The sequence below is a fragment of the Python bivittatus genome, unplaced genomic scaffold (genome assembly GCF_059951505.1).
Source record: "Python bivittatus isolate LINGU-HERP-01145 unplaced genomic scaffold, Pbiv_v1 ctg000580_np1212, whole genome shotgun sequence".
Taxonomy (NCBI): domain Eukaryota; kingdom Metazoa; phylum Chordata; class Lepidosauria; order Squamata; family Pythonidae; genus Python; species Python bivittatus.
The window spans coordinates 9606088-9627651 of NW_028277087.1; the positions used below are offsets into that span (position 1 = coordinate 9606088).

At 42.1% G+C, this 21564-nt stretch overlaps 1 protein-coding gene across 1 annotated transcript; it reads left to right on the plus strand.

The window, feature by feature from the left end:
* Positions 1–772: 772 nt before the first annotated feature.
* Positions 773–10945, plus strand: PLVAP (plasmalemma vesicle associated protein). The gene is made up of 6 exons (XM_007437888.3): positions 773–1194; positions 2657–2753; positions 3246–3862; positions 5570–5804; positions 9025–9112; positions 9853–10945. Exons 1-6 carry the CDS (start codon positions 832–834, stop codon positions 9857–9859), a joined length of 1407 nt encoding a protein of 468 aa, XP_007437950.1. The 5' UTR covers positions 773–831; the 3' UTR covers positions 9860–10945.
* Positions 10946–21564: the final 10619 nt, after the last annotated feature.

Here is a 21564-nt window from a genome sequence, read left to right on the forward strand (position 1 = left end):
TCAGTCCAATTGTTTTTGTCAAGATTGAATGGGATATGGGGTTTTTTATATAAAATAAGGGTGGGACGTCTCCAAGAGACTTAGCATCTTATTTTAAGTCTTAAATAGGTTTTCAGAAGACCCCCCCCAAAAAAAAGCACACCATCCAAAATAGCCATGTTGTCACTGAATTTGGCGGTGCGTTCAGAGAGGTTGTGGGTCCACTAAAATGTTGCTTTGGTGGCCAGAAGTGACTCATCACTTGACTAGTTACATCTGGTTCTAAGGAGCCATCAGGATTCTTCGTATCTTTTTACCCACCACAACACCACACCGGCTCTCTTGTTCGTGACTTAATTTTGGAGGGCAAGGAGGAGGAAGGGCTGGACAGGACATGGTTCCTCTAGTCTGTTTGGCTGCTGTGCTGAAAGCAGAATCGTGTGTGCTGTTAACAAACAATCATGTCTTTAGGTAATAAACATTACTTTGGGTCAGTTCCATTCTCTGCCAAGAGATGTGGCTGACGTCTTTCAGAGGGTCCTCTGAGACCGAGTTAGCGAAGGGGAGGCAGTGTTGGCCTTGTTTTGACAAGGGGGTTATAGTTGGCCAGAGCAAAACAAACAGGGAAAGAGGAAGCATTCTCTGATTCACTGATAACAATACTTCTCTCTTGGAAAGGTGACTGTGTTATGCTAACCCATAACCACTAGCTCTTCCAACAAAGCAGGAAGGAAGCAAGGAGCCGAGTGGGAGGAAGTATTAATCAGATGTAATATAAACAGTTCAAGATGTATGTCCCCACCCAGCTGAACCCAAAGGCTGAATCGTGAAGTTACCAAGGTAGTTGATGACATGATGGAGAAGAATGCATACACCATGGCCACCCTGGGCCTGGAGGCCAAGAATGGCCTTCAACCAAAGCGGGATTGTGGCTTCTATATGAAATATTTCTTCCTCTTCCTCTCCCTCATCCAGTTCCTTATCATTTTGGGATTGGTACTTTTCATGATCTACAGCAATCCCCTGGAGGGCACCGAGAAACATCTCCAGGGGCTGACGAACCAGCTGCAAGAGAGCGACAAGAAGATCAAAGTCCTCAATGAAGAGATTGGCAAACTCAAGCGCCAGGTTAATGCCACTGAGAGGGATGCCCGCCTGTTACAGACTCAAATGTTCAGGTTAAACACCACCTTGAGGCTTTGCAATAATGAAAAGGTAAGTCCTTGGGGGAGGAAGAACATAGAGACAGATGGCCTTCAAGTTGCAATGAGCATCAGATTTATTTATCACCATGAGAGTGAGTTCCTTTTCTAAAGGCAGGGCAAAATGATAATAAGAGCACAGACAATGAGGATGGATTATGAAATATATGGAAGACTATTAAATAGGGGAATATAAATTAATTAAATAATAATTTTTTTAACCTGATTTCATCTCTTTATGGAGTTTGCTGTTATTTCTGGTGACAATTACTTGCTTAGATGTAAAGCCAACACTTTCAGTGAAGGTGAGGGGTTTGGGAGAGACACTTTTGTAAGGGCAAGGCTATTAGTCATGATTGCTATGTTAAACTTCCATATTCAGAAGCAGCTGCTGAAGTAGCAGATTTTTTTTTTTTTTGGTCCGTTCAGTCGTGTCCAATTCTCAGAGACTGCCTGGACAAGTCCCTGCAATTTTCTTGGCAAGTTTTCTCAGAAGTTGTTTGCCCTTGCCTCCTTCCTAGGGCTGAGAGAGTGACTGGCCCAAGGTCACCCAGCTGGCATTGTACCTAGGTGGGACTAGAACTCAGGGTCTCCCAGTTTCTAGCCTGATGCCTTAACCACTACACCAAACTGGCTTTCTAGAAGTAGCAGATACCAGAGAATAAATGCCAAGGAAAAGTAGTTTTTCTGCTTTGGGCATCTGGTTTGCCATAGTTGGAAATAAGATGCTGTGCTGGATTCTTTGAGCTTCAGATGATAACACTGGGACTTAACCAGCACAGCAGATACTCTGCAATCCCCAGATCTGTTCAGAACTTTTCTGCAGACTTTCTCCAGTCCTAAGAACTTGGGGGGAAAATCCCTTCTAGGACATTGAACCCTTGCTGACAAGCAAAACTCTTGACAAGAGGGATGGTATTTAGAATACTTCTGAAGGCAGAGTTCAAGTAGATTGACTCCAAGAGGTAGAGATACACAGACCCATGGAAAGTGACCAGCTCCTTGCAAGAGAAGGTTAAAAATCTGGAGTGGTCAGTTTCAGAACAATCTTCTCCCAAAGAGTGGAGAATGGCACTTGTGGGGAAACAGCCAATGAGATTGTCTGGGCAGTGGGGCATTTGTGCCCAACCAGGCCTGGAAGAACCATTGTGACAGGGTGTTTCCCACTGCATTTCTCTGGAGACAATGACTTCTTCATGTAGCTTGTGACATTTAATTCATGTACGGATTGGATATTTTTGAATGAGATTCTATATAAACCATATGCTTTCACAATCAGAGTTGTATTTGTGTGTCTACTGAGGCTGACTTACTAGATTAATTTCTTAAAACTCATACAAGTCATTGGTTCATATCTATTTAATTAGAGGAGGCTTTGAAGATGAGAGCCAGAAGGCTGGAAAGCAAGTCAGTGGCTTTCCAGTTATCCCCCATCAGCCATTAAGGAACTTAATGTTCTTTCCATCCTTCTCCAGACAAAGCTGAAGGAACAACAGCAGAGCAATACAGCAGCTCTCATATCAGCAAATGATTGTAGATTCAGCTTGCAGCTTTTGAATATCACTTGTGTTGGTGAGTATCGCAAACCCATCTTTAGTCGTGGCTCTGTAACGCACGTACAGAGACTTCAGTGATCCCTTCTACAGTGATGTTTTTCTATCGGTATCTCTTTCTGATTTCTCCTTTCAAGTACAAAATGTTTGAGACTTCTTTGGGCTGTCTTTGAAACAGTTCAAGAGGTTTGTTTGGTGCAAAATGTGAACGTTTGGATGGTGGGTGGGCCAACAAACCAGAGAACTGATTTTATGCCATCCACAAGCGATGGTGATAATCTTCCACTCCCTAATTCTGGTGTCTGACCATGCCCTTCTCAGTAGTGTTATGTGACGTTGTAGCTCTACATAGTGACTTAGGTCAATTATATGTAGTCTATATATATATTCTTCTGATTATGATGGCAAAGAAATCTGTGGTGGTGTGGTGGAAGAAGAGAGTTCTTAAACATGTCTGGTTTGCAATTTTGACGGGCTGGCTTTCATGCTTGTCTCATACTTTGTTCTACAGCCCAGGTGAGCTCTCTGGAGAAGAAGCTGGTGGCCTTGGAGCTGAAGAGCCAGATGGAGCGAGACAGCTTAAGTCGGGACAGCAAGTCTTGGCAAGACAAAGCCGAGAAGGCAGAAAGAGAGAAGAATGAATGCCAGCTAGCCAAACTCCAGCTGCAAACGCGGGAGCAGAAGTACCAGGAGCTGAAGTCTACAGTGATGCAAGAGTTAGGACCTCTTCTTCAGAACCTGAGGACTTCAGCAGAGCAGTTTTTTACCTCCTATGAGATCCGTGGCTGTTACCGTCATGAGATTGAAACCACGTTCCGCTCTGTCTTCAGAAGTCTACAGACCCAGTTTGATACTCAGGCACAGAATCTCGACCAGAAGGTCAGCGAGGTGACTCAGGAGAACGCCTTGTTGCAAAGCCAGAAAGCTGCCTGTAAGCAAAACTTGCAGGATCGGGAACAGCAGATCAGCCTGCAACAGCAGCAGTTCGAGTGGCAGAAGCAGGCCCTCCAAGAAGCTCAAGAGTCTCAAACCCAGAAAATAAGAGGCGAATACAAGAAGATGCTTGAGGAGAACGAAAGCTTGAAGCAGCAGCTCCAGCAGAGCAAGCAGGCCTGCATCAACATGAGGGTAAACAAAGACCCCAACTTCTGCTCCTCATGGGCAGAGTTCAGCCCCTGGCATCTCCACTAGACCAGATCTCAGCAGCCCTGTGATTCTGGAGGCAGCTTCTGCCAGATTGAATAGATGGCCCTGGGCTATAGAAGCATCTACAAGGGATGGGGGCTGCCAAAAAAAAGTCAGGATGGTGGCTGAGGCTGTGAGATAGAAGCCCTGCTGTACCAGTGTTGTCCAAGTGACCCGTGTAAAAGAGGAGTGGGTCCTCAATTGCATAACTGGAAGCACCATCATGACCTTCTCACCTGCCCCCAAGACGCTTCTGGTTGGAAGGACTGGTCCGAACAAGACTAGGAATCCAAGCCCAGGAATATCTCCTCCTATAAGGGAGAAAGGATTCGGAATAATTTAGGGCTGGGGCAGGCTAGCATTGAAGTACTATAGATGGTTTGTAGAAATAAGCAAATCTGTTTAAAAATCTATTTTTTAGGAAATGCCCATTTGATCTTTTGGGTCTATGTTAATCCAGTATCTCTGCTATCCTGTACCTCCCCTGCATTCCACTCACTTACGTTACCTTAAAGCAGTGTTTCTCGACCTTGGCTACTTTAAGATGTGTGGACTTCAACTCCCAGAATTCCCCAGCTAGCATGACTGGCTAGGGAATTCTGGGAGTTGAAGTCCACACATCTTAAAGTAGCCGAGGTTGAGACACACTGCCTTAAAACTTAAAGAATTTTCTAAACTAGAAAAGGGGCTTAGTGTGGCAATAGAACAAAAAGATAATAAAGGAAGAGGAAATTAGGAGGGGCTGTCTCTGAATTTGGAAAATGCCACAAGATTCTTTGTAGGATTTCAGGATGCTAAAGACATCTTTTATTACTGGCATGGATGGAAAAGAAAACATGTAAAATATGAAACAAGATAACTTTTTAAGAAAAATGAGCCCTGGGAAGTCAAATAGAGGTTTCACTTACTCTCATTTGTTTAGTCTATTTCTGTAATTAGAGGCCCAGTTTAAATTGACTGGCCTGATTTTTACAACTACATGATCATGCTGTTGAAATTAGGAGATGAATTGTCAATTTTGAGTGGTGTAATTTTTCATTTTTTAAAAAAATAGGTTGCTGGTGGGTGCATTCAGGTTTTGGAAAGCTTAACACACCTATTATTTTAAATATTTTTTAAAAAAACTCCCTGAAAATAAAACACACAGGCTTAAAACTTTAAGGGGCAGAATCGTGGCACTTGTCACAAAAAGGTTATGGATTTAGAGTCATCGAGTTAACTAGAGCAGTGGATTCAAGATAGACAAATAAACTTCACACTGCAGAATTCTCTTATGGGGCTCAAGGCCCCTGAGATTATAAAAGGAAATAAGGTAAATTCATGGCGGATGGCTTTTAAAATTAGGGCTAAATGGAAACTCGATGTTTGGTGGCAGTCTACATTTGAAGGCCAGCTGTTTTTGGAGAGGGAAAGCAGATAAAGATCCATGCTTTGCTTTGCTTTGCTTTGCGTTTCCTCATGTCTGGCTAGTGCTGGACCCAGAATGCTGGATGAAATGGACCTTCAGTGGAGCTTACGCTTTCCAAGAAAATACAGCGTATTCCTCTTGAGCATTCACACAATAAAGGAGGGAGGGTTGCCATTTCTCCTCCCTGGATCTATGCATTCAATTCTAAATAAAAATCAACACAGGATTTGCTTGTTCCACAGATCAACACTTTAGCTCCAGGCAACACAGCTGTGAGGAACCCATCAGGTCTGACACCTTTTAGTGCACCTAATGCCTTTGGCTCCTATCCAAGGAGTTTTGGGAACACGGGAAGTCTCGGGAATCCTGGAGGAGCTGCAGCAAACCCTAATCCCTTCAGCAATCCAAGCCAATGGGGGAGGCCAAGCTCACCTGCTCAGCCAAGTTCTGGGTCTCCGAGAAGTCTAAGCCCTGCTGGTAAGTAATCGGTTCCTGGAAAGAATGGGGGTTAGTTCCCTAAGATGCCTCACACCAGCCTGAGAACTCATGTCCTGCCACTCACAGCTGGAGATCCCACCTTTGCAGGATACAGCAAGGCGCTCAGTGCTTTAGCTTTGAATGTATTTAAGACTGCAGGGATGGAATTATTGCTTCGGCTGCTAGCAAACTGTATGGTTGTATTATCAGTCTTATGAGTCTGAAGGGTACCATCGTGGGTAAGTTTCTTTCAGGCTACGGATTATTTTGAAAGCAAACTTCAGATATTTAAAGTCCTTAGCTCATTCTAAAGAGATACAGCTTATTTTCCTGCTATGATTGCAGTTCACGTGCCTTTTGGCAGACAGTACTTATTTTGTTTTAAAATAGTTCATGAGCAGTTTTTCCTTACTGCGATACACAGCAAGGACTTGAGGGCTCCATCTTAAGTTTACTTGGGTGACAAATAGGGTAATATTGACTCCGCTCCTTAGGCAATTGAAAGAAATGACCAATATCGGTAAATCCAGTAGAGAAGTCAATTCTGTTATCTACCAATCAGAGTTTGTTGAAGAGAATTCAGCTTGGATCAGATTCCAGCCCCCACCCCCCAATGCCCCCATAGCTGAAACCTGCAATTGCAAGCAAAGTTTAGAGATCTCAGCAGTGGACACAGGAGGTCATCCAGATAAAGCATTCTGCCATCAGCCTGAGAGGGGTTGGATCATGTATAACATTGCTAAATATAGCACAGTACTGCTGAACCCATCTCTCAAATGGGATTAACCTACCCACCCCAGAAGCACTTTTGGAAAAAAATAGGCTCAATCTACCAAATGCTGTACTTATCTTTAATTGATTGTTCCATCCTAGCCTCCAGCTTTTACCTTTCAAGCAGGACCTTATAGAACTTTTCCAGATCAAATACCGCATCACTCAGTGTCCATAATTATCATTAAAGGCCCTGTAAACTGAAATTAGTTTAGCCTTGACTTCAACCCATTCTTGATTGTATCAGAACTTTGTTTTACACTTAATTCTACTGTTCTTACCTGGAACCTTAGCCATTACATTTTTAGGTAATGTCAGTTATTTGGTGCAAAATGTCTAATACTTCTATCTCATCTTTTATGACTCAATGAGCTGTTAAAGTGGGAAACTATTGGTGATTGAAAATGATGGGCAATACCCCTTTTAAATTCTCTGTAACATGTAATCTCGTCATTCCTCTCCAGAAAGATTTTCTCCACACAATTATGTTCCAGCCAGCTAGTTGTCAAGCTGGAGACTAATCTTCCAGAAAGTATGGAATGATTGCTGTTAGGGTGAAAACAATTTTAAAGGGCGTAATCTTGTTGGTTAAATTTGGGGATATTATTGTATAGTCAATGGTCCTAGTACCTGTAAAACCGCAAAATGTGATTTTTTGACCTCAGGAGGTCATTCACCAACCCATTTAGACTAGAATTAATTTGGTAATCGATTATTTAATTACTACATTTATCCCCCACTTTCATTCTGGAGCTCAAGATGGTTAACCAAGATGGTGAACATAGCACTTATTCCATCTGATTTTTTTCCCATAACAACAACCCTCTAAGATAAGTTGGGCTGAGAGAGAGTGACTGGCCCAAAGTCACCCAGGGAGCCCCTGTGCCTGGGGGTGGACTTGAATGTGGGTCTCTTTGCTCCTTCTCTAACAACTACTGTACCATTCTGGCTCTCCATTTAGGCGAGCCACACACACATCCACACACATTATTAGTTCCCTTATTGTTTGCACAGTAGAGCATAGGGAGGTATAGACCACTGGGCAGATGTCACACTACTGTATGAAAATGAGAACAAAGGATTTCATTATTAGGGCCCAATCTAGCATTAAAGTTACCAGCAAGAATTAAATTAGAATTTGGGTACATTAGAAACAATTCCAATAGATAATCCTCAAACTCAGTTGTTATTAGTTTGGTCTGGTAACTTAGATAACAGAAAATAAATGTTAATTTCAAACTAGTGGCCCTAGCCAGAGAATCACCCATGACTGGGATGAATAAAAATCAGGAAGAAGGAGAAGAATAGACTAAGAATGCACTCCAGACAGCTGAGCCATTGGAAAGATTGCAAAATACTGAAATTTGAGGGCTTCCATCAGTTTAAGAGTGTATAAATGCAAGTGACAATGATTTATTCCATTTAAGCAATATATTTAAGCTCTTAGAAAAGTGAGCTGGAAGATATTCCAATCTCTTCCAGCAGCAGTTCAACAGCTGACTAATCTATTAAGTGACAATATGTCCCCAAAGATCCCCAGCTGAATTTTCCTTCAGTGGATCTTGTAGTAAGTCAGAGTCTTTTACCAGCAGAAACTGTGGCTTAAATTTCCCAAAAGCTGTTTAAAGTGCTATTTTGAAAATCAAAGTGAAAAGGAGAGAGGTAAAGAAACAGACAGCCAACTAACTAATGAAGCAGAGAAAGGCTCTTCAGCAGCCCATCTACAGAATTTAGATTTTCTAGACCTTCTACTTGAGAATTTGGAAGTGACCCTTATGGAATGACTCTTGGATGCTCAACAGGAGATCTTGCTGATCTAGAATAAAGCAGGAGGAGTAATTCTTCCTTCATGAACTTATTGGGTACAGTTGACATCATCCTCTGATAAGTGATCTGTGAAGAGGTAGTAAAGTTTAATGATGTTCATTACAGGCTACCACTAGCTTAAAGGATAGAGCAGATCAGGAAGGACTTAGCATTGTAATTTTGGTCAAATTCAGGCCAATAAGAAACCTAAGTGACACCAGCATCTAATTAAAGCAGGGGAGGTAGAGTATGAGACACACTGGGATTTATTATCACTTAGAAGCTCCAAATTGGGGAATGGAACATAGCCCAGCTCTCAATTTCTCCTGGACAGCCACTGCTTTCTGATTCTTGTTCCAAATTAAACCACTACCCTGAGTTCATTCCCAGTTTTTCCTTAACATATTTAAAACGCGTGAATGTGAATTGCTAGACTAATTGTTCTTCAAGATTGATATGGCCACTTTGACTAGAGTGGTCTTCTGCAAACTGGTGACTTCCAGATGTGTTGGGATACACCTACTGAAGAGTTTTTTTTACCCAAATATTGTAGAGAGGGGAAAAGTAAGTCTCGTGCTTGTGGTAGGAAGGGTGATGATCCTTTCATTAGCATGTGCAAATATGTATCTGCTTTTTTCTCTAGAACAAAACAGAATCCATGAGATCTTGAAGGCTGCTGCAGAGACTGGAAAGCTGTCAAAGCCGGCAATGAACCCAGTGGGGCAGCCCAGGTATAGTCATGAATCTGTGGTTTTCAAGTTTCCTGATCAATGGGCAGAATCAGGTTAATTTAAGTGGGTTAGGGAGCAGAGTTTCTGCAAGGGTTGGCTGGTTTTGTACCAGAGGCATAAAAACATAGTCCCTCCTTAACTTGAAATGCTTGGTCTCCTTAACAACATGTCTGAACCTGACTCTGAGGTGAAAATAAAATCAGAAACAAACGTGAAAGATAGCAGCTAGGGATCTCAGATAATCAGCTTATGAGAAGTAAAGCCACATAGGGGGATGATACCCATAATCTCAGAAGGTTTCAAAAGATAATTGAAAATTCATGGAGGAGGAAGAGAAAGGGGTTTGGATTAGTTCAAAGTTAGTCACATGATGGCTAAGCAGACTCTCCAGAATCAAAAGCAGACCATCTCTAAGAGGTACTGAGAAAGGAAAGGCTGTAGAGCAGGGTTCCTCAACCTTGGCAACTTTAAGACGGGTGGACTTCAACTTCCAGAATTCCCCAGCCAGCAAGGCTGGAAGTTGAAGTCCACCCATCTTAAAGTTACCAAGGTTGAGGAGCCCTGCTGTAGAGTGCATACATTGTTTTTGTGTGCTTCCCAGGAACATCCAGCTAGTCGCTGGGAGGAACAGGATGTGGGATTAATATCAGCCTTGATATGTGTCCCGATTCTAATGACTGGTCAAGTTATTCTGACAACCCCCTTAATTCTTTCCCTGTGTTTTGCTTTTCTTATCCCAGAACCTAAAGGAAATGATGACAAAGGCCATTAAGAATCCAAGAACAGCTCCTGGGCATAAGACTGAAGTGTTGAGTGGGGGATCCATGACTGGAAAACATTCACCTCTGTGGAACAGACTTCAAGCAGAAATAGAAAAGCGAAGCCCTAGAAGAGCTTTGGGGGCAGTGGGGCAGATCCCAAGTTGGTCCTGCCCTCTTCTCTAACATAACTGATGTTTAATTCTAGCTCAGTCTTGCAGACTGCTGTCTTTCACTGATCCAACATTGATTTCCTGCAGTAGCTTTTGGTCCATTCAAGTATCTTATTTTTTCATCTTCATCAGGTTGAGTGGTCCATTGGTGAACCCTCCACATCAGTCGTTCTATCTCAGACTTCTTACTTGTAGAGTTATTGTGAAGATAGAATGTAATCCCTGTGACTTCAGCTAGGTGAGATATGAATGCAACCCGTAAATATTTTCAGTGATTTCACACAGCCACTACACTCTTTCAAAATGAAAACAAAAAGGATGGAAATTATAAATGCACTCTTCATGTAAAAGAAGAATTATTGTTCCTACAGTTTTGTAAGATACTATGGCACATTTATGTATATAGCTTTATGTAGGCATGCACACATATATTGGAGAAGTTGTGTTTCTCTTGGTTATTAGCTGGGACGGAGACTCCATGTTTGCCACTGGCATCTGATTATCCAGTGCTCAAGAACAAAGTCTTTCTCTGTGCTGTCCCACCAAGGTTAATTACAATGATGTCAGATAACAGATTTGGAAAAGCTCTTTCTCTACCCTGAAACCCTAAAGAACTAAATAGTACCAAGCAGGGTGGATCTGTGGCCTATCAGTGAGGGCAACTCTCTGTCTCTATGACCCTGTTTTGGGATTTCTGGAGGCATCAAGGCTGGCCTGGTTAGAAACAGTTTGGATAGGCCTTGGTTTGGTCAGTAAACCCATCTATGTTTGTTCCATTATAATAACAAATCCTTTTGTGAAGAAAAAAGTGCTATTTACTAAATATATTCCATTCAAATGATTAAGAGGAATAATGTGGGCTATGGAAGGTGCACGACTAATAAACATCATATGAAAATCTAGCAGGAATAGTGCTTGATTTTGATAGAGCTGTGTTTCTTGCCTCTTTGAACACTCATTGGAAAGTGAGTTGTTTATGAGAAGGAACAGGAGTGACCCAGCATTACAGCACACACTGCTTTTGTCAACTTCCCCACCTCCTGCCCACAAAAATCTTTATGTTGCATGACAGAGTTTCAGTTTTCTGCTGGCAAGCAAGATTTCTTGTTGAGAAATTCCAAATAGGGCAAGAGCAAATTACTAGATATGCAGGCTTCCTTTCTAGGCAGTTGAGATATGTGGATGGCCTTGGCTCTGATTATGCTGGGAAGAAGAGGTAAACACTTCCCCATGCTGCATTTCTTGAAATAATACTGCTGTCTCTCCCCCCACTCCACTCCTGATATTAGGAAGCAAAGCTTTGATAGCTGATGTTGCATCAAGACAATGTTTCTCAACCTTGGCAACTTTAAGATGGGTGGACTTCACTTCCCAGAACTGAAGATGGGTGGACTTCAGCTCAAGAATTGAAGGTGGGTGGACTTCAACTTCCAGAATTTCCCAGACAGCATGGCTGGCTGGGGAATTCTGAGAGTTGAAGTCCACACATCTTAAAGTTGCCAAGGTTGAGAAACACTGCATCAAGGGAGTATCAACTGTGGTCTAGGAGGATTAAGTTTGTTTCTGAGAAAATCCGAATCTACATGCACCAATAAAAGCAATAGCAGGAAAAGAAAGAATCCAAAATTGAAAAGCTGGGGTTAGGGTTTTGGAAAGAATTTTCCTAAGGCTTGAGCCTAAGAAGCATAGTTTTATAATAAGTACAATTTAGCTTCGTTCTTTTTTTTTTTAGCAAAAGCCTGAAAGCAAAGAATAACGTGTTGGAAAAGGGAGGGGGTAAGTTGAGGAGCAAAGAATGTGAGATGACAGTGCCTAGTTGAAGCGAAGCAGAGTCACTTCATATTTGAATGGAGAGCCACTGGAAATACCATGGTGGTTAGCTAGGTAAGGAAGTGGGGGGGCGGGGAATTATAGAAGAAAGAATGGAAAAGGACATTGGTTTGTTGTGACATGGTTGCATCCATGAACTGATCAGGAGTTGAACTCAATTTGCGGGTTTTCCTTGTTTTAGAGAGACGCTCCACCTAGCCCCAACAATTAAAGCTCCTCAATCTCCAATAGACCCTGCCTTGGTTTTCCTACATTTCACATAGATGTCTACCTCTTCAGCTCTGTGTGCCCTCTGAATTGCAAAAAAAATTCTCTTCCATGGGAATCAGTGGTGGATTTGTCTTGACTCTTGGGAAGGGCCACGGCTCAGCCACAGAGCATTGCCTTTGAAACGGGCAGGGGAGAGGGGAAATGATGGTGTGCATGGGTTATCTGGCAGATGCCGCAATTTACATACTCTCATCAGATGTCAGGTGGCGAGTACATGATGGCAGCATTTCTGTGGATGACATCAAGCGCATGTTGTCATTTTGACCCCAGTGTGGTTCGCTGGGGGCACTGCTGCTAAGCCACAATGTAGTTTCCTTGGCTTTGATTTAACCTCCATGAATCGAATCATTGTGGTTTGTAAAACACAATTTATAGTTAATATTTTATATGAGTCTACCTAGTTTGGGTTTACTTGAACAAGCCACGGATAAACAAAACAAGGCTTAGGGTGCTCTGTGAACATAGCCAGAACTTTCATCCGTCAACAATTTATTTATTTATTTATGTATTTATCGAACTGAATTTATTTATTGAATTTAGACAGCTACCGATCTCATGCATGTGACTCGGGTCGGCGTACACAATGAAAACACAGAGCTAAACAATTCAAACGTAACCATTAAAAACCAGTTAAAATGGACATTGGGTGGAGAAAAGCTGGGATGGAAGAGAGGAAAAAGAGATGGACAGGCAGCAAACAATGTAGGCAGAAGATGACCTGCCATCCTCTTCAAGCTTTCTCGTGGTTCTCTTGGTGGATCAAAATTGGCAAGACGGTGGACGCCTTGATGTGACTGAACCCCCATCGCTTTTGTACATGTGTGCAAAAACCTGCCATCTTGCCCATTTTGCCCCCCTCCCTCCATGGGTGCTTTGGCTGGCTTCTTACAATTCCAATTCCTCTTTTCAAATCTTATAAGCAGCTAGATGGGTGTGCACAGGTGTGAGATATCCATTATGCAAAAATACCACCTGAAAACATTTATAATGTTTAAATGCATTTATATTTTACCCTCTCTCTCTTAAATGCATTTATATTTTACCCTAATTTCCTTCTTTCCATAAACTACCCTTTCTAATCTTCAAACCCATAAATCACAAGATAATTTTTCTCTTTTTTCAGCAAAAAGTCCATAAGGGGTTTCCAATCACTGATAAATGTAGTTGCTGATCTTTCTCTAATCAAACACGTTAATTCTGCCATCTCTGCTAGTTCTGTCATCTTCACCAACCATTCCTTGGTGGTGGGTATTTCAGAGTCTTTCAATCTTTGCGCATATAATAGCCTCGCCGCAGTAATCGTATATAAAAATGATCTTCATGGCTCTTTCCTGTCTGTTAATGCCAGCAAGAAATTTTCAGCTGAATGTTGATCTTTAAAATTCTTTGTATCATTATATGTACTTGAACCCAGAAATTTTTGGCTTTTTTATAAGTCCATCAGGTATGGTAAAATAACCCTTCATGTTGTCCACATAAATCTAAAATACCTTTATACATCCTAGACAATTTTTCTGGAGTCATATACCAACAATACATCATTTTATAAAAATTTTAAGTTATAACATAATGTAAATTTCAATCCTTTCAACCACATATTTCCCCACTGTTCCATTAGTATCTTGTGTCCAAAATTCTTAAGCTATTTTATCATAGTCTTTCGCTTGTTCTTCTTCCATTTCAAAATTCAATACAAGTTTATACATTTTAGCAATTACGTGCTCATCATTTGTACATAGTTCAACTTCAAATTCTGTCTTCTGCTGCTCAGGTCCAAATGTCCCATTACCTATCTTAAATCTTTCTCTTAACTGAGGAGATGGAATATTTTAAGGAACATTTAAAAACCACAGGAAAAAAAAAATCCAAATGACGTGCTTGTTACTAGAACCCTCCTGCAATTATTGGCCTCTTCCTCCCTCCCCATAGAAAATTCTACTTATTAAGGTTTTCCTCTCCTGCCAGAACTGTAAGGTCAAGCTCCTTAATAATGTTCATTCGCGTAGTCAGACAGGAAAGGGTCTTTGTGACCTTCATTGTTCTTGCTTGCAGCAGAAATCTGGTGTTGCCACCAGATAAAGAATGCACCCCCCCTCTTTTCTCTTAGAAGGAAAGATGCAGTTCAGAATGATGGATTTCTCCTTTTCAGGGGCCATGACGTCTGGACGAAGACTAAATATTGGGAGGCCCAGGACGGGGTTGGGTAGAACCTGAAACAAGGTAGTTCTGGGAGCTGCTTAAGTTTCTGTTTCCAGGAGCTTCAGAAACAGAAGATGACACTTCTCCTGTTCTTTTTATTATTGCATGGTCTTGGTTTGCGCCAATCTTCCTGAAATCCAGTTTTAATGAGAAAAGTACTGCAAGCACATTACAGAAGTGCATTTGGTTCCTTGTATCTAGGCTCCTTTATGGTTTCTTTTCCGCTGCCGTGGAAATAATGTACAAGCATTTGTATTCTTGTACCAAGATTCTTTCTGTGCAGGGTTTCCCCGATGTACGAGTGATGTAAATCAAGGCTGCTTTTACAAAATTGCCAGTACTGACCCAATAATGTACAATATACATATACATATTGTACATTACATAATTCAGATTATTTTTGGTGATACTTTTCTGATGAACCCATGCATTCCTGCTCCCATAAAACACAACACAAAAATACCTTTGTACAAAGTTTGCCTTTTTTTTACAGAGTTCATTAATGTGTGTGACTCCCACTAGCCCTCTCGCGTCTCTCCTGCCATCTCAGCCAAATTGAAGTGCGTGCTGTCCACAGGCAGCCCGGTTATTTTGACAAGGAGAAAATTTCACATCTGTCCTGGCAGTACACACGCAATACTAAAAATCAGATCACTACCAGCCGCCCGATCATCCGTTACTTGAAGTGGCCACATCACTGGTGGTCTTGTCATCTTTATGAATTTCTCTCATTCCCTCTTCGCGTTTGGGTGTCCTTCACTATATTTACTGGAAGTTAATTCCACAGGTTAACAATATTATGAGAAAAGGACCTTCCTTTTGTCTGGGCTGAATTTCCCCACCATTCTCCTTTGCTGGATGACACCACTGTCGGGTTTGTATATTGAATTTAGCAGCTGACAGCTGCTAAAGTAAGTATGCAGGCAAATTGTTGGCTGAGCCTCCAGGACTTATGTTCCTAAAACCATGAAGGAAGGATCATTCCCACCAGATTGTCTTCCCACCATATTTCCTTTCGGATTGTTTGTGACTAAGGATTGTGAAACCAACTGATGGCGCAGGCATCAGTTGAGTAATTATTTTGCCATTGTGCAATCCTGCTTTGTTAGTTGTGTACTGGCAGAGGTCTAAGTAATGCTGGAAACCCTTCATTTGTCATTCATCTAGCCACGATGAGCCTTTCCTGTTTGTTTGAACTTTTGTCATCTGTGTATATAGTTATATGGGGATTTGGTTGTGATATGTTGAAATGTTTCTTGGGGGTGGTGGGTTTGATTGGCCCTCCACCTTTTTCCTTTCTAATGACTCATAAATTGTGGCAATATCTGGCTCGCCCTCTGATGTCCTGAGATAAAAATAATAAAATGGAATGGAACAAAAGCCAGGATGTATTTAATGGGACACATGCTCACGCACTCTCCCCAAGAAAGGAGAAAAGTAACTCAGTTATGGCAGATGTCCTTAGAGCCACTATAAATAATATTTTACAAGTCTCTGTTTCCTCCCCAGAGTTTGCAGTGGTGGGGAGCGGGAAATGTCTGCTTGGTCTTCCTTTCTCCAGGCAGAGGCCCCAAGTATAGAAAATGCCATTGAATGCCCCAAGGCACAGAGCCTTCACAAAAGCTGGTGCAAAGCTTCATACCACAATCCAAGAGGTTGTAGGGTTGATTCTCAGACCCTTCTTGTTCCCTTTGTTACTTCCCAACAAACAGAATGGGATGAACCTGTTTGTAAGTACAAAGACTGTAGCAGGGGTACTGTCACCCAATAAACTGGTAGCATTAAACTAGCCGTCAGTTACAATATGCAGAAATGAAGAAACAGCAGCAAGATCATTTTACAGATGGCCAAAGTAATTGGAAAGCAATTGGATGCAAGCTGGCACATATCAGAACATCCATGTTGAGTGCAGAGGGAAGCCAACGCTCTTTGAGATGGGACTGTTGTTTCACAGAATCGTATGAATGGAAGGGACTCACCACCTGCCCAGCTACAGTAGGAATCTTCCTGCCCTGCTGTAGATCTCCAGAGATGGAGCCTCTACAACTCCAGGAGAGAGGCAACCTGTCCACCACTTAATAGCTCTCACCATCAGGAAATTCCTCCTTATTTCAAGTTTGGATCTACCTCTGTAAAGCTTCCCCCTATAGATTCTTATCCTACTCCTACCCCCTATGGAGCTATAGAGAATAAAACCCCACCCTCTTCCTAGCCTAGGGACAGCCTTTCAAGTGATTACCATGTCTCCCCTTAGCCTTCTCTTCTTTAGCCTAACCATACAGTACACTTTTAACAGTTAGGGAAAGGAGAATTTAAACAATAAGAAGATACAACAATATAAATATAAACCAAATGAAATTGGCTTGCTAATATGACGGACTCCATTGGATTCTGGCTAGCGGCGGTCATTTCACTGCAGCACAGCACGAATAAACTAAGCTTCTTGATTATGGGCACTCCCATTAAGTGGCTGCCAGGTAACAGGGAAAATTGGTGGGGTTCTGCCTTTCTCTGTTCCCCACTCCCCCCCCCACACACACACTTTATCACCTCAGCTTAACATCTTTTTCCAGCAGGTGGACAGATTTCCAAACAAAGCTCTGGGTTGCAGTTACCCATTTTTAGTACTTGTGAGGACCAGTGACATTCTTGGAAATAAATATGGGGGTTTTGTAGCACGGCAGATTCTCCTTTGTTTATTTTCCTTGATTAAAACAATATAAAGTAATACCAATCAATTAAAGAGGGACAAGGGCGCCGGACAGGCGCCAGAGGATGTGTGGGTTTCTTCAGGTATTGTGCGGCCTATTCCTGAGAAAGTGGAAATGACAGGAACTCCACAAACAGGAGATCGTGCCAGCTCCCTTCTTCTTGTGACGTGATCCAGCTGGAGAGAAAGCCAACTCCATCAAGGCGTAAGCAAGGATTGCTCTTGAGAGCCCATCCTGCTTAATCAAAACATGAAATGTGCACTTTTGTTCTCCCAGTCCAAGTCTGGGTTCAGTCCCAGTGTGCTAAACACCCAAAGAATCACACCAAGGTAAAGACTGAAGCCAACTTTACTCTGTGCAGAGAAAGGACACAAAGGGATCTCTCTCACAGCTTGTGTAATCACTTTTGTGGTTTGTTGGTCGTTATAGTACATTTATAGTACATTTACCACAAACCTAGCTGCCTGAGGTCATAGTTTGACCTTTCCTTACATGGGGGATCTCTAACTGCTGATTTAGCTGTTTCCTGTTCATTCTTCTGCAATCATCAGCAATATCTAACATTTCTAACAACCTAACTAATCTATATTTACCATATATGTTCTCATTCTAGCCGCTTTTCCAACCGCAGTTCCTATTTTCTTACTTCCTGCAGTCTGCCTTGTCCCATTGCTAACCTTTGCAATGCCTTATCAGCTTAATGCTTAGGGCTTTATATTAGATCCATTTTAATTATTTCGGTAAGCAGGCTTAGTGTGTTACACTAATCTATAAAATCTGTTTGCAGAATAAGGTACCATCAAACTGTAAGGTACCCAGGTCTTGTTCATCACTTTGGAATAAGTTGAGTGTTGCTGTTGAATGTTGGGGTGGGATGGGGCCTTGAGCTTTCGATAAAGGAAAAAAATAGAGGAAAGAGGAATAGAAGGGCATGGGTAGAAAGAATACTTTGCTTTTCTTGCCTGCTTGTTCTGGGATGCTAATAATAATGTAAAAGTGCAAAGCATCCAGAACAGGTGCTTTACATCATTGTTTCTCAACCTTGGTAACTTTAAGCTAGGTGGACTTCAACTCCCAGAATTCCCCAGCCAGCCATGCTGGCTGGGGAATCCTGGTAGTTGAAATCCACCCAGCTTAAAGTTGCCAAGGTTGAGAAACACTGCTTTACACCACAAGTGAACCCAGAGGAAGCCTTGCAAAAACCATGGCTCCTTTAATGATTGATTAAAGCAGTCATGTCTTTTGCAAGGCTTGCACAGCTGCTTCAGGAACTGTTCCCAACTCCATGTGTGTGTGTGTGCACAGCCACAACCCTGTGCATTAAGAAGAACCTCTTCTGGATCCTTTGCAGAATCATCGTAATAATAATAGTTATTATTATTAACCTTTGGGGAAGCTATTTTCTCTTGCATGCCATTAATATTTTATGCATGTGTTGCTTCATTGTTATGGAATGCTAGAAGAACAGCCAACTTATTTTTATTTCTTTATAAAAGGATAAAGGGAAGGACTTGTCTTATATTTATGTTCTAAATACATCTGCTTTCTGGAGGTTTCCTTCCTGACAGGAAAGTTACTCACCTTGAGAAGAAAAGGCTAAAATCCTTGAAAATTTTGTGACAGATCATTCAGCAACAACTTAAACTGAATGCCTGTCTCCTGCCTCTGATGAGGAGAAGACCTCTTCAGAGTCAGAATCTGCAGGTGGCATAAACTTCTGGAGAGCTGGAGGCAACCGATTCTAACCAGGATACAACTGAAGATGCTCAGTTACTGCTATCTTCTCCTGGAGGCAACTGAAGCTACTAGAGGAAAGACAGAACACTTGGGGGGAAAAGTAGGCAGGATCAGACCTTCTCAAGCAGAGAATTTAGGCAACACGTGGGAGATGCCTTGCTCTGCAGATTTAGGCCTGCCCCCTGACATCCATTTTTCCTGAATCCAGATTCCTCTGACCTTTTCTTTGCCTATCTGAGGGTCTTCTCAAACTGTGATCACCTGAAGATTTGAAGAGAGTTGCAAATGTCTGTGTGGCCAAGTGGGTTGAAAGGGAGGTGGGCAGGACCCATCTATTGACCAAGTCCATGTCTGGGTTTGGTCCTGGTGTGCTAAATGCCCAAAGAAACACACCAAGGTAAAGATTGAAGCCAACTTTACTCTGTGCAGAGAAGGGACACAATTAAGATTGTAGGGAGAAACATCAACAACCTCAGATATGCAGATGATACCACCCTAATGGGAGAAAGTGAAGAAGAACTAAAGAGCCTCTTGATGAGGGTGAAAGAGGAGAATGCGAAAGCTGGCTTGAAACTCAACATTAAAAAAACTAAGATCATGGCATCTGAACCCATCAATTCCTGGCAAATAGAAGGGGTAGAAATGGAAGCAGTAACAGACTTCATTTATTTGGGCTCCAAGATCACCGCAGACGGAGACTGCAGCCATGAAATTAAAAGACGTTTGCTCCTTGGGAGGAAAGCTATGGCAAACCTAGACAGCATATTAAAAAGCAGAGACATCACCTTGCCGACAAAGATCTGCATAGTCAAAGCTATGCTTTTTCCAGTAGTAATGTATGGCTGTGAGAGCTGGACCATAAAGAAGGCTGAGTGCCAAAGAATTGATGCCTTTGAACTGTGGTGCTGGAGAAGACTCTTAAGAGTCCCCTGGACTGCTAGGAGGTCAAACCAGTCAATCTTAAAGGAAATCAACCCTGACTGCTCATTGGAAGGATTGATAATGAAGCTCAAGCTCAGATACTTTGGCCACCTAATGCGAAGAGAGGACTCTTTGGAAAAGACCCTGATGCTGGGAATGATGGAAGGCAAAAGGAGAAGAGGACGGCAGAGGATGAGATGGTTAGATAGCATCACTGAAGCAATGAGCATGAAACTGAGCCAACTCAGGGAGGCAGTGAAGGACAGGAAGGCCTGGTGCGATATGGTTCATGGGGTGGCAAAGAGTCGGACACAACTTAATGACTGAACAACAAACTGCTGTTTTAGTTGTTTCCCACAAATTCTTCTGCAATTGTCAGCAATATCCAACATATTTAAGATTACATAAACCCATTAACACCCCAGCTAACCTACATTTACTCCACATGTTCTCATTCAAGCAGCTTCTCTAACTGCAGTTCCTGTTTCCTTCCTTCCTGCTGTCTGCCTCTGCCTTGTCCCACAGGTATACACTTGGGCTTACCTTTAGCAAACTAACGTTTGCAATGTCTTATCAGCTTATTATTTTAATGCTAGGGCTTTATATTAGAACCATTTTAATTATTTCTGTAAGCAGGTTTAGTGTGTTACACTAATCTATAAAATCTGTTTGCAGAATAAGGTACCATCAAACTGTAAGGTACCCAGGTCTTGTTCATCACTTTGGAATAAGTTGAGTCTCGCTGCTGAATGCTGGGGTGGGATGGGGCCTTGAGCTTTCAATAATGTATGTGTGTATGTATACACACACACACACATATACACACACACATATTTCATATATATATATACACACACACACACTATACACACACACACATACATACACACACATAGTGGCAGGGTGTAAGATGCAGGCAGGAACAGCATACACTGAACGACACAACCAAGTACCTGGCATTGTCTACAGGAACATCTGCACAGTGTATGGGCTAGACCCCCCCAAGTCCAGATGGGAGATTCCACAGAAGGTCATGGAGAATAACAGGGCTAAGATCCTGTGGGACTTCCAGATCCAGACGGACAGGCAGGTACTAGCCAATCAACCAGACATCGTGGTAGTAGACAAAGACCAGAAGACAGTGATAGTGATAGATATAGCAGTGCCAAGTGACAGCAACATCAGGAAGAAGGAGCATGAGAAGCTGGAGAAGTACCCGGGGCTGAAGGAGGAACTACAGAGGATGTGGAAAGAAAAGGCCAAAGTGGCCTCAGTGATGGTAGGAGCACTTGGGACTGTGACTCCTTAAGCTGGAAGAGCAGCTCCACAGATCCCAGGAACATCATCAGAGCTCTCTGTCCAGAAGAGTACAGTGGTAAGAACAGCTAAGATACTGCGCAGAACCCTCAAACTCCCAGGCCTCTGGTAGAGGACCCGAGATTGAGGAAGACACGTACCAGCCGTAGGGGTGAGAGGGGAATTTTTATATATATTTTTTATATAATTACATATATATATGTAATTTTTATTTTATATATACTATATATATATATTTATATATTGTGTGTGTGTGTGTGTGTGTATAGTGTCACACTAATATAGTGTAAGGAATGGTTAGACTAACTGCTTATTTTGCTTCTGTACCTCAAGCTTTTGCTGACCTAGTGACTGTGTGGCTAAGGGTCAGTCTAGATGCTATTAAGGAAACTAGAAAGGCTTCTTTTGCAAATAGGGAACTCAGGAAAGTCACAAGATGCTGAGCATGTAGAGATTAGGCTGATGGTAATAGGTTATAAAAGGAAACGGGGGGAAATGTGGTTAAGCTAAAAGCCCCAAATGTCTTGCTTGCTCAT